This window comes from Dreissena polymorpha, chromosome 9 (genome assembly GCF_020536995.1).
Source record: "Dreissena polymorpha isolate Duluth1 chromosome 9, UMN_Dpol_1.0, whole genome shotgun sequence".
Taxonomy (NCBI): Eukaryota; Metazoa; Mollusca; class Bivalvia; order Myida; family Dreissenidae; genus Dreissena; species Dreissena polymorpha.
In genome coordinates, this window is record NC_068363.1 from 39,123,177 (window position 1) to 39,138,132 (window position 14,956).

The 14,956-nt window shown below is 39.2% G+C and overlaps 1 protein-coding gene across 2 annotated transcripts in view; it reads right to left on the reverse strand.

Moving 5' to 3' along the window:
* The window catches only part of LOC127845144 (pre-mRNA-splicing factor ATP-dependent RNA helicase PRP16-like), a 116,543-nt gene that overhangs the window by 38,629 nt on the left and 62,958 nt on the right, over positions 1 to 14,956 (reverse strand). For both annotated transcript variants that reach the window (XM_052375866.1, XM_052375865.1), the window contains exon 21: positions 10,780 to 10,928. In XM_052375866.1, the coding sequence (XP_052231826.1) occupies positions 10,780 to 10,928 (149 nt within the window). The remainder of the gene's footprint in view (positions 1 to 10,779; positions 10,929 to 14,956) is intronic.

Sequence of the window (14,956 nt, forward strand, 5' to 3'; positions counted from 1 at the left end):
CCTTTCAATATCTTGCATTTCACATTAGTTCAATGCTAGTTCAATTAACTGAACAGCGTGACAAACATAACAAGAGCACCGCCTTGCGGGTGCAGACCGCTCATCTATTTGTCTTTTTAAAGGTGTAGGGAGATATCTCAATTTCAATCACAAAGGCGGGAGGGGTGGAGTGGAGAGGGGTGTATAGTGTGGGGGTGTGATTATGTATTACATTATCTTCGCAAAATGCCAAAAAATGCAAATTTTATATATATTTTTTTTTGGGGGGAGGGGGGGATTCTTGGGTGGGATGGTTGGACGGTATTTCAAAAATACAATAATACAAATAAATATTTGTGTTTTTTAACCATGTTTGAAAAAAACAAGAGATGTGTTTGTCAGAAACAAAATGCCCCCTATTGCGCTGCTTTGGAAAAAAAAAAGTTTTGTTTTTTTTACCTTTGACCTTGAAGGATAACCTTGACCTTGAACTTCCACCACTCAAAATGCGCAGGTTTATGAGAAGGTTGCTATGAAATAGTATTTTTTTTACCCTTGACCTTGAAGGATGACCTTGACCTTGAACTTCCACCACTCAAAATGTTCAGCTTCATAATAACGCCGCTTTGAAATAATTATATTTTTTTTACCTTTGACCTTAAAGGATGACCTTGACCTTGAAGAATGACATTGACCTTCTACCACTCAAAATGTGCAACTTCATGAGAACGCCGATTTGAATTTTTATTATTTTTTGACCTTTGACCTTGAAGGATGACCTTGACCTTGAAGGATGACCTTGACCTTGAACTTCCACCACTCAAAATGTGCAGCTTCATGAGAACGCCGCTTTGAATTTGTTTCTTTTTTTTTTTTACCTTGAAGGATGACCTTGACCTTGAACTCCACCTCACAAAATGTGCAGGTTCATGATAAAGCCGCTTTGAATTTATTTTTATTTTGTTAGACCTTTGATCTTGAAGGATGACCTTGACCTTGAAGGATGACCTTGACCTTGAACCTACACCACTTAAAATGTGCAGCTTCATGAGAAGGCCGCTTAGAAATATCTTTTTTTTTACCTTTGACCTTGAAGGATGAACTTGACCTTGAAGGATGACATTGACCTTGAACTTCCACCACTCAAAATGTGCAGCTTCATGATAACCCCGCTTTGAAATAATTAATTTTTTTACCTTTGACCTTGAAGGATGACCTTGACCTTGAAGAATGACCTTGACCTTGAACTTCCACGACTCAAAATGTGCAGCTTCATGAGAACATGGCTTTGAATTTATTTATTTTTGGACCTTTGACCTAAAAGGATGACCTTGACCTTGAAGGATGACCTTGACCTTGAACTTCCACCACTCAAAATGTGCAGCTTCATGAGAACGCTGCTTTGATTTTTTTTTTACATTGAAGGATGACCTTGACCTTGAACTCCACCACTCAAAATGTGCAGGTTCATAACGCCACTTTGATTTTTTTAAATTTCTTTTGACCTTTGACCTTGAAGGATGACCTTCACCTTGAAGGATGACCTTGACCTTGAACCTACACCACTCAAAATGTGCATCAAAATGTGCAGCTTCATGATAACGCCGCTTTGATTTTTTTTACCTTTGACCTTGAAGGATGACCTTGACCTTCCACCACTCAAAATGTGCAGCTTCATGATAACGCCGCTTTTAATTTTGTTTTATTTGTTGTTTGACCTTTGACCTTGAAGGATGACCTTGACCTTGATTGATGACCTTGAATTCCACCACTCAAATTGTGCAGCTTCATGAGAACGCCGCTTTGAATTATTTTTTTTGACCTTGAAGGATGACCTTGACCTTGAACTTCCACCACTCAAAATGTGCAGTTTCATGGGATACACATGCATGCCAAATATCAAGTTGCTATCTTCAATATTAAAAAAGTTATGGCCAATGTTAATGTTTTCGGACGGACAGACGCTATATATTTGAAATTTGACCTTGAATGATGACCTTCACCTTTCACCACTCAAAATGTTCAGCTCCATGAGATACACATGCATGCCAAATATCAAGTTGCCATCTTCAATATTGAAAAAGTTATGGCCAATGTTAAAGTTTTTGGACAGACAGACACCATAAATTTAAAAATTAAACAAGACTTACCTTGGTTAAGTCGATGTTTGATTGTAATTCTATGAGGATATAGAATTATGGAGGGATTAAATGAGATGTGTGCGCATGCGCAATCAGTCTTTAAAGCTCTTTTTTGCCAGTATTTCTACTTTCTTGCAAACTGAATCGTAGATTAAACTCTGTCGGGAGGGGGATGGCATTTAATCCCTCCATAATTCTATATCCTCATAGAATTACAATCAAACATCGACTTAACCAAGGTAAGTCTTGTTTAATTTTTAAATTCTGTTTCGCTTATTAGAATTACTACGGTATTAAATGAGATTTTAAAGCAAATAATGGCAAAAAAACATACCTTAACACTTCAAGACAGTTTTGTCAAATGTGTCTTCTTTGATCACTTTTTTATTGTAGAACTTTGCAAATGTACTCTGATTTGACCAACCAGCTTTACTTAAAATTTCCTTGATTGGAACTCCACGGAGATTTGCCTTCGATACAACTGCACTGCGCGAACTATGTGGTGTAAACGTATCACTAACACCAGCCCGAATCATTACCGTCTTTGTCCATCTAGCAATCGTGTCTCTGTGTACAGGCTTAAATGGTTTGATATAGCTGATCAACAATGCACTTTCAGTTTTACTTCTTAACATTTTAGTCCTACACAAATACTCCTTTAAAACTGTGTAAACACAAAGCCTCCTATCTGGAGGGTAAGCCTTCAAATGGAACAATGAACAAACAAAACCAGGTCTGCTTTGCTTAAGCAAACTTGTAAACTGTAAAACAAAACTCAGAACGTAACTTTTTAATGTTATGTACACTAAGCAGATGTATTGTCTGCACTCTCGCTGCATTCGTAAGAACCATTAACATAGTCAGTTTTAATGTCAAATCTTTCAAAGTTAAATGTTTCACTGGTGAGAGTTTCCTTAAAAACATCAGTACTTTATCAACATCCCATGTGCATGAATATGCTGGTTGCGGTGGTCGTGAATTAAAAACACCTTTCATGAACCGTACAACTGTAGGATGTGTTCCTGCTGTATGGGATCCAAGTACTATACCAAGCGATGACAACGCAGCCCGAGCAGTGTTAAGAGAACTGTAGCTCAATCCTTTATGGAATTCCAATGTTAAAAACTCTATAACATTTTGGAGAGAAACTAAAACCGAATCAATTTGTTGTGTACGACAGAACTGTAACCATCTTGAAATATATACTTGATACTCGCGTTTTGTTGAACCGCGCCATGATGACATGATAATGTCGGTAGCCTTGTCTGAAAAGCCTCGTTCTCGGAATGATTCCCGGACACTTTGCATGCAATAATTACCAGTTTCTGCGACATTGGATGCTTTAAATCTTTGTTTGGCGCTTTTAGCAACTGTGTTGTCCTCGGTAGTATAACTGGAACATCCACCAGTATTTACATTAATAAACTGAACCATGCCTGTGTTGGCCACAGTGGTGCAAGAAGAATTGCTCTGGCCTGATCTGTTTGAATCTTGCGAATGCAACGAGCTAAGACACTGAAAGGAGGAAAAACATATCCAAGTTGAAATGTCCCCCAGTCAAATGTAAACGCATCAATATACGAAGCAAAAGGATCAGGTTTCCACGAACAATAAACTGGTACTTTATTGTTCAACCTTGATGCGAAAAGATCAATATCGCATCCTGGCCAAATTTTACAAATATCTTGAAAATATTGACCTTTTAATTCCCATTCTATTCTATCATTGAACTGCCGAGAGGGAGTATCTGCTTCATTGATTACACCTGGTATATGGGCACATGTAATCCAGATGTCATTTTCTTTGGCAAACAGCCAACTGTCCTTGCTAACCTGATTGCACTTATCTGACCTAATTCCACCCATGCTATTAATGTAGCAAACTGCTGTAGAGCTATCAGATAATATTTTAACATGTTTGTTTCTCAAATACTCAACCAGTGTTTTCAAAGCAAAGTATATAGCTTTCAGTTCCAAAACATTAATATGTTCATTTCTTTCTTCAGTATTCCATCGACCACCAAATTTTTGGTCTTGAAAAACAACACCCCATCCTAAAAGACTACTGTCAGTTTGAATTTCCAAAACAGGATTGGCCCTGTGTATCTGTCTGACCTGAGAATGGATATTAAAAACCCACCATTGTAATTCATGTTGCATTGGTTGTGTTATATGCACATATGCCTCAAAGTTTCCTTTATTTCTTTTTAATGTTTCTGTTTTCTCTTTTTCCAGCTCTCTATAAAACAATTTTCCAAACTCGACAGCCGGAAAAGTCGACACCAAAACACCAATTACTTGGGCTAATTCCCTTACTGTTGTTTTATCAGCTCTTAAAAGTTTGTTGCACATGTCAATAACCTTATCTTGCTTTTCTTTAGGCAATCTAACAACCATCAAAATGGTGTCAATAATAAAACCCAAATATAGCACAAACTGAGAGGGTATCAAAACCGACTTCTCTTCATTCATAATGAAACCTAAATTTTGCAACAAATTTCGAGTTACAGACACAGAATTCGCACATTCTTGATAAGAAGTACCTCCTAAAAGACTATCGTCTATGAAACCTGTGCAAATATGGCCTTCTGCTCTAAGCTTTGCAAACACTGGTTTTAACAATTAGGTAAACAACCTAGGACCATCTCTATAGCCATTTGGAATGCAGGTATACTGATATATTTTGTCTCGCTACTGGAGCCGAAAAAACTTTTGATCATCATTTGCAACTGGAACTGAGTAATATGCATGTTTTATATCCAAAGTACAAAAATACATGCCTTTTCTAACCACAGTAAGTGCAGTCTCGAAAGTATCCATTTTAAAATGATGGTATGATACATCTTCATTAAACTTTTTTCAAAGTTAAAATCATTCGATACTCCTGATTTCTCTTTTGTCTCAAGAAAATTGGGGAGATGAACTGTTTTTCATGCCAATTTACTTGTATAAGAACTTTTAAGTCTAAAAGTTTGTCAATTTCTCTGTCAATTATCAGTGATTCTTGTATATTTAAATTTTGCCGTGCAAACTGATTTTGAGTAGGTGGTGAACCTTTCCAATTTATATGACAATGCTCAACAATGTCCAAAATGAATGGATCATTTGTTATAGTTTTCCATACGTCAACAAAATATTTTAATCTACCAGCAACAAATACCTCACTAACCTGTGAATTTACATCCACCTTACTCCCCCTTGGCGTTGGGAGTTTTTTGGCCATGGCCCGTCAGCAGGTACGTAAGCACCACGTCCTCTAAAAGCACCACGACTCATGCCGGCTCGAACTCTTGGCCGGAAACCAGATCGACCTCTGAAACTACCACGGCCTGTACCATATTGGAGCTTGTAACCAATCCTTGAACACTCCTCAATTTCCTTCGCTGCCTTGGAGACATCCTCCCCAAATAACTGACTCATATAAGGTAAGGAGTGTGTGCACAAATGTGCATATTCATTTCGCATTTCAGGTTTTAACAGGTCCCTTCGAAGAAGATTCAACTGTCTATTGGCATGGCCTAGCAAGGCTAATGCATCATTACATCCATCAATTAAAGGTCCTATATCTGAACCACTTTGTTTTGCCTGGGACCAATCTTAGCTGCTTTATCAACAGTTTTTACCAATACTCTTGCTGATTTCACAGTACTTGTCTCCAGAGTTTGCAGTTTCTTATCCCTGGATCTGGCAACTGGTGAAACAATGTCCCACACTAACTGATTCAATTTTACAACGACCAAACCATCGCAGTTTGACGGATGGGCATTAAACTCATCTTTTGTCAGGTTTTGATATTGTTCTTCCTCCATACCCTGTCTGAAGAGTTCATTTACATTGTTTGCTAAGACAGGATCTACATCTTGATCGCAAGTTTCAACAGTTCGGAATTTCTTTGACAGACTGTCAAAACGACTGCTGCTGGCAACAGCTGTATTATTATTGTCATCCGACTTGCGTTTTACCCCGACAGGGACGTCAGACACACTTCGTGTATCTTCACAACCAAACTCAGACCCCTGTTCTTGATACATTTCATCATATTGACCGTCGTCGTCACAATACTCATAATTCTCAATTTGATCTAACCTGTGCCCGTATGCCTCTAATTTTTTATTTGTAGTCAGCTGTTCAGTACGAAGCGACTTTAAAATTGACAAAATTTCCTCGTTTTTGTCTGTTGGTTTTGAAGACGAACTTTTCGCCAATGATGGATTCACATCATCACAAACATTAGGTAGTTTTTTAGACTCGTCTGTGGTACGAGATTTGGCAGGCTATTTTCCCTTTGACGTCTGCTTAACAGTCTGACTTTTCTCTTTTTCACTCTGAACTGGAACCACCGGTTCCGCCATTTTTTGCCCCACCACGTGTGGCAAATGTTTTTGCAAATTTAACTCTTTGAAATAAATGTCAGTGTTTGTACTTCGTACAAACTTGTGGCAATACCTTTTATTATCAAGAAAATACTCAATGCATACGAACTACGTTCGTTTTATGCCACTATAAACTCGAAAATATCGACACAAAAATACATACGTCTTCCATTGACCGGAAGCGCAGAGAACACTGATTGCGCATGCGCACACATCTCATTTAATAATGTAGTAATTCTAATAAGCGAAATAGAATTTGACCTTGAAGGATGACCTTGACCTTTCACCACTCAAAATGTGCAGCTCCATGAGATACACATGCTTGCAAAATGTCAAGTTGCGTTCTTAAAAAGTGAAAAAGTTATGGCCAATGTTTAACTTTTTTCGGACGGACAGACAGACTGACTGACAGTTCAACTGCTATATGCCACTTTACCGGGGGAATAAAAAGGAACTCACAGTCTGTTAAGGTTTTATGCTGTTTGCTGCTCATCAGTATCAAAGGGTGAAAATGAATTCTTTAAAACTTGAATCTAGTAAGAAAGTTCTTTAATTAAATTTCATTTTCTGAGGGACTACAAATGTGTAAAAATACTAATCTAAGTGGTACCTGAAATACGACGCTTTTCCAAATTTAGGTGAGGGATCCAAGGTTAATGAATTATATTTATTTGGATTTCTATTCACACAAAAAAGCATCTGACATTTTAACCTTGAAAATATTACAAAGGTTACTCAAAACCACATATTGCTTTGTTATCTTTATTTAAGGACATCTAAGTCAGGTATGTGTTGATCACTAGGCATGAAAAGTGTGTCTCACAAAGTTACACTTAACGGTGGTGTCACATTTGAGATTTGTATTGGATTGCTTTAGAAGTGTTAGCAGTTTCCTCCATAAACTTATAATATTTTATGCCGACTAACTGACTGACAGACAAACTAACTAACACATTTATGCACTCTCTCAAACTTTGTTTTCAGGTGTATTAAATATTTCCAGCACTATACATGAATGACATGATCAAATAATTGTATTAATCTTTTATACATCTCTATATTATGTTCAATGGTTCAATACCTTTTTTTAGTATTTGACATCAATTTAAACATATATTTTTCAGCTGGATTGCATAGAAAGCCTCAGGCTTATTTTAAACCCTCTCGAGTCCGTTTTCTGCACTCTCTCAAACTTTGTTTTCAGGTGTATTAAATATTTCCAGCACTATACATGAATGACATGATCAAATAATTGTATTAATCTTTTATACATCTCTATATTATGTTCAATGGTTCAATACCTCTTTTTAGTATTTGACATCAATTTAAACATATATTTTTCAGCTGGATTGCATAGAAAGCCTCAGGCTTATTTTAAACCCTCTCGAGTCTGTTTTCTGAAAAATGAACCAGTACTTGGTGTCTATGGGGGATATCTAACGAGCGCTCCCACAGTGGGGATCGAACCCGTGACCTCCCTGTCGCTAGGCGGACACCATTTCCACTTCTCTACGACAAACTAATATTTGACCTTACAGATGCAGGGTCTCAATCTACAATTGTCCCAAATAAATATGCCATTCAGGAAAAGGAGAAACGACGAAAAATTGAGACAAGATTTTTGCAAATATATGGAAGAGCCCATTTACTACCGCAGAAGGCATCAGGTTAGTTAAGTTTAAACATATTTATTTGAGCTCGATTGCATCGAAAGCCTAATGCTTATTTGAAATGCTCTTAAGTCCATTTGCCCGAACTAGAACCAGTAATTTGTGTCTATTAGGGAGGTTTAAAGAGAGGTCCTTCAGTGGGGATTGAACCCGTGACCTCCCTAGCTAGGCAGACACCATATCCACTACGCCATGGCGACTCAAGGCTCCCTAGCTAGGCAGACACCATATCCACTACGCCATGGCGACTCAAGGCTCCCTAGCTAGGCAGACACCATATCCACTACGCCATGGCAACTCAAGGCTCCCTAGCTAGGCAGACACCATATACACTACGCCATGGCGACTCAAGGCTCCCTAGCTAGGCAGACACCATATCCACTATGCCATGGCAACTCAAGGCTCCCTAGCTAGGCAGACACCATATCCACTATGCCATGGCAACTCAAGGCTCCCTAGCTAGGCAGACACCATATCCACTACACCATGGCGACTCAAGGCTCCCTAGCTAGGCAGACACCATATCCACTACGCCATGGCGACTCAAGGCTCCCTAGCTAGGCAGACACCATATCCACTAATCCATGGCGACTCAAGGCTCCCTAGCAAGGCAGACACCATATCCACTACGCCATGGCAACTCAAGGCTCCCTAGCTAGGCAGACACCATATCCACTACGCCATGGCAACTCAAGGCTCCCTAGCTAGGCAGACACCATATCCACTACGCCATGGCAACTCAAGGCTCCCTAGCTAGGCAGACACCATATCCACTAATCCATGGCGACTCAAGGCTCCCTAGCTAGGCAGACACCATATCCACTACGCCATGGCAACTCAAGGCTCCCTAGCTAGGCAGACACCATATCCACTACGCCATGGCGACTCAAGGCTCCCTAGCTAGGCAGACACCATATCCACTACGCCATGGCGACTCAAGGCTCCCTAGCAAGGCAGACACCATATCCACTACGCCATGGCGACTCAAGACTCCCTAGCTAGGCAGACACCATATCCACTACGCCATGGCAACTCAAGGCTCCCTAGCTAGGCAGACACCATATCCACTACGCCATGGCGACTCAAGGCTCCCTAGCTAGGCAGACACCATATCCACTACGCCATGGCGACTCAAGGCTCCCTAGCAAGGCAGACACCATATCCACTATGCCATGGCAACTCAAGGCTCCCTAGCTAGGCAGACACCATATCCACTACGCCATGGCGACTCAAGGCTCCCTAGCTAGGCAGACACCATATCCACTACGCCATGGCAACTCAAGGCTCCCTAGCTAGGCAGACACCATATCCACTACGCCATGGCAACTCAAGGCTCCCTAGCTAGGCAGACACCATATCCACTACGCCATGGCAATTCAAGGCTCCCTAGCTAGGCAGACACCATATCCACTACGCCATGGCGACTCAAGGCTCCCTAGCTAGGCAGACACTATATCCACTACGCCATGGCAACTCAAGGCTCCCTAGCTAGGCAGACACCATATCCACTATGCCATGGCGACTCAAGGCTCCCTAGCTAGGCAGACACCATATCCACTACGCCATGGCGACTCAAGGCTCCCTAGCTAGGCAGACACCATATCCACTATGCCATGGCGACTCAAGGCTCCCTAGCTAGGCAGACACCACATCCACTACGCCATGGCGACTCAAGGCTCCCTAGCTAGGCAGACACCATATCCACTACGCCATGGCGACTCAAGGCTCCCTAGCTAGGCAGACACCATATCCACTACGCCATGGCGACTCAAGGTTCAGGTTCAGAGCTCCGTAAAAGAAAAAGCTTCTCATAAAGATCCTAAATGGACAGGGAATGATGCCAGGAGACACTGTACAATGAAAATTACACATACCCTGGGATTTCAAGGCAGGTACTTTTCTCAAGTTGTTTAACACCAGAATAGCACTAGTGAAAGTATCTAACGAAAATAATGATCAAATTGCTGATATGAAAACGACAATCATATTTTGGTTGATCATATTTTGGTTGATTGTTTTGCTTCTGCTGACGCTGCCAATGCCACTGCCTCTGCGACAGACAACAACATTTACACTGATGCAGTGATGATTACACTGATGCAGTGATGATTTCACTGATGCAGTGATGATTACACTGATGCAGTTATGATTACACTGATGCAGTGATGATTACACTGGTGCAGTGATGATTACACTGACGCAGTGATGATTACACTGATGCAGTGATGATTACACTGATGCAGTGATGATTACACTGATGCAGTGATGATTACACTGATGCAGTTATGATTACACTGATGCAGTGATGATTACACTGATTGTGATGATTACACTGATACAGTGATGATTACACTGATGCAGTGATGATTACACTGATGCAGTGATGATTACACTGATACAGTGATGATTACACTGATACAGTGATGATTACACTGATTGTGATGATTTTGCTGCTGCCACAACTGCAAATGATGATTATTTTACACTAACTGCTTGTTCTGCTGCTGCAGCTGCTGCTGCTTCTGCTGCTGCTTCTGCTAATGATGAAGACATGCAATTGAGAAAGCCAGAGTTATAAAGACAATGATAATGATAACAACTTCACAACACAACTTACGCGTTCCTTTTCCACTGTAAGTATACATTGAGGTAGGTTAAATGGTCACTCTCAGGAACTTGGAATTTTTCTCTAGCTGCATCCGATTCCTCCTCACGACCCTTCGGGCGGTAAAATATGGCGGGAACCGACAGCATTGAGACTATGATCTGAAATAGAGATATAAAACAGAACTTATCACAAAATGTGATAGAAAGCCTGGTCTTGTAGTACATTTTTTGTTCTAAGTTTAATAAGGATGTGCTTTATTGAATGAAATTAGAATGAAAACACTACAAAAATCACTTCAAAAGTACAGATGAAGCACATCTGTCATAGGCAGATCCAAGGGGGGGGGGGGGGGGGGGGGGGGGGGACGGACACCAAATTAAAGTAATTTAATTTGATAATTCACACTTAACTAGATCTAAATCACCTATTTAAACTAAATTTTCTTCTTTGTCGTACACAATATTTCCCACTAATCACAGACAATTGCTAAATGTTTGAACTTAAAACTCTCTGTCGCCCGGCTTTTCAAGTCAAACTTTGCGATTTGGATGTATCCCTCTTTTGCACATTGATTCTCTTTTTGATGCATTTTATGTCAACAAAGATGCCTTCAAAATCATTAAAATCGTGGAGCTTACGGGGGGCTTTGCCCCCCTGGACCCCCAGCACATCTTTCAATATCCCGCCCCCTCTAAACACAATTCCTGGATCCGCCCCTGTCTGTCACATTGATTTTGCATGTAAGACTCATGAACAACAGGCATAATCAGAAATTATCAACAACTAAGGTGAGACTTCTTATATCAAACTGCCCCTGGTAGTTTTCAAGACAACTCTTAAAGAAATGGCTTCAAATCAATTAGATCAATCTACAGTACAGCCAAAGCGGCACAAACATAATCCGCGGCTACGCCACGGCCAGATTATTAGTCCGCGGCGGCCGAATCGTGTGTTCACGCCGCGTATCGCCGTGGCACTCGGCATCGATCCGCGCAACGACGCCGAGTCTGTATAAACCACGCGTACTTTCGCGGAGTAAATCCGCCGCATACGTACGCGGCGGATCGAGTGAAAAGATATCCACCTACATGTACATACATGTATGTGTAGCGTAGAATTAATTACGCGCAACTGTTTATGTTTCGTTCGATTATCATTATTAAATTTGTAATCCGAAACACACTTCCGAATTTTAATGCTAACGCGTCCTTTGGCAAATTCTAGCGTCAAATAAACAGTGCTAAAATATCCTTTGTTTCATAAAAAGCGCGCGAAAATTATGCAGACATGTAGAACGTCGTTTGGAAAGTTTGGGTGTATTTTGTGTTGTATAAATACATGAACATCACGTCAGGCGTAAATCGCGTGTTCAGTGGACAAAAAAAACGCCCCGATTAGACGTTATTTCATCATCTCTATAAATAGTAACAAATGCCAAAATGTATTTGATACTTAAGGAAATATCGAGAATGTTTGTGTATCGTAAATATTTACCAGCATTTGCTTTAAAACTGGAATATACGGGATTATCGGGTAATTAGTAGCGATATTAACTGTATAATATGAACAAAATAAAACGTGTTTATATACGCATATTCAAACAATAGTTATAATAAGCTGATAATTAACAAAACTACAAATACGTCGTCACCGTCTTGATTATTGATGTGGCTTCAAACTGCTAATTTTCTCAGCTAAAATATAATAGCGGAATCAACATGCAATTAATTTATAAATCCACCATATGCTGGAGCCTTGACCACTTGTATGTGCGAAAACATAATTACGTGACCTTGTTTATGTGTGAAATACATACGCTACGGGCGGGAAACAAACTTAATAATTAGCCAGACACATTAACTATGCTTACATGTATATGCTAATACAATCCGCGCACAATAAATTTATTATGATTTTAATTATTATTATAATTGTTCTTTCAAAATTTGTTAACTACATGTAACTAATAATAATAACAAAAAATATTTCATGATCGCATCGACTCGGCATCATGTCGCGGACCGCGGCATGCCTCGGCGGACAGATGCGAAGTTTCGCGGCGAAATGCGACTTGCCGCCGCATACTGACGCGGCTTCAACGACTGACGCGGCATCGACTCGTTTCGCCTTGCCGCCGCGGATCGCGAAATACGTTTGTTCCGCTTTGGCTGTACTGTACTTTGTGACCATGTGTGTTCCATATATAGGACAGCACATAGCAATATTGTGTGATAAATCAGACTACAAATGTACCTATCTTTTAAGCCAGTTGATCCATTTAACTACTTAAACATCTACCCTTCCTCGGATCAGTCATTTCATTTGTTTTAATGTAAACAACTCTTTATCTGCATATTGTTCTAAGATCAGATAACATAATTTACATTTGAGATGTGGAATGTACAATAATTTCAATGGCATCATGTGATTTCTGCACATAACCACTTCCCATGGAATGTGAATAGGTGTGTTTACTTATACCAGAATACAGGGATTTTGTCCTCTCTGATGTGTAACTGCATAATTTTGATTGCATCATGTTAACTCTGCACATAATCACTTCCCATAGAATGTGGAGAGGAGTGTTGACTTATACCAGAATATAGGGATTTTGTCCTCTCTGAAGTGTAACTATACACTGTATCAACAAAGATTAATGCCCATATTATGATGGCAGAGAAAATTATTGATTTAATAAGAAACACTGCATTGTGATGAAACCAGGTCTTCAATGTTTTATATATTACCGGTAATTCAAATTAATGCAAACAATTTATGTGAAATCTCAAATAACGTATGCAGGTAGGCTACCTACATACAACAAATCAGCACAATACCTCCATACCAACTCAAGCAATTGAGCAGACACTGTTTTTCTATTTTAACCCATTTATGCCTAGTGGACTCTCCCATCCTTCTAAATTGGATCAATTTATTTCCAAAATTAGGGATGACTAGTATATTTATTTCTATATTTAGAATATTTCTTACCGAAATTCCTTTAACCAATCAGTGAAAACCCTGATGAGATTCGTTTTATTATATACAACAACTAACGAAAACAGTTGACAATTGTATTTTTGCTTTAACAAAACTGACAAAACAATGACTTAAACGGTACGCCATAGTTTATTTAAGATTCGTATAAATACAGTTTATGTAAATTACCGTGTAAACCGTGTAAACATTTGAACCAGGAAAACACAGGATACCGACACGCTTACCTTAATGACATCGTTAATCCAATGTTTATAACAATTATGTTGACAACTTTGATCCGATGTTTATCAAAATATATAACAAAAGCTTTGAAACGATATGCACTTCCACTTCTATTCTTCCATGTCTTTATCGAAACTTAGTTTAAACCACACTATTTTATTGTATTCCTATCGAAATTTACATGTATGCATGATAAACACACACTCCAAAAAACGTTCTGCATTCGTTCGTTTAAAACAGATAGTTTACTAAAATGACGTCACACGATGTTCAACGTAATATATTGCGTAATATGGGGGTTTCCTATTTTTGGTGCGCGTAATGTGACGTCATTTAATGGGTCGAAGAAAGTAGTCCGGCTAGTATGGTAATACGGAATTGGAAACAGCGAGTAGCGTAATACGGGATTTTTTATTTCAACGATTGATGCAACCTGTATTTTGTTAAAAGCATTAAAAAGGTATATAATAAAATACAATCTTCTAACAGAAAGGTTTTTCAACAAAAACCAGCTGTTCTACTTTTAAAAACTGCAGTGACCGACTTAAACAGCTCCATATGTAATCCCAAGTTAGGTCTCATGTACCAATCTCCACACAGAGTTGTGCTTCCATGCTCTCACATACAATCTCTGCCATCGCAAGAAAATCCTACCAGATTCGCTAGGATTGTTGTTGTTGTTGTTTAAGTATTGTATTATGGAAAGTAGTATCATTTTCTTTTATATTTTTAAAATAGTGTAAAAGTTTAGGTTCATAAGAAAAATTAAATTACCTTAATTAAAAAAAAATATATCTTTAAAAAAGATATACCGCATTGATAGTTCAATGAATGAGATCAAGGATAGCGAATGTCTTTTTCTGTGCAGTTCTTCGCTACATCACATGCAGTACGGGATGTTACGCGGAGTTTTCGCGGCTTATTTTACATTATTACATATTGCTGATCATAAACCTATAGATAC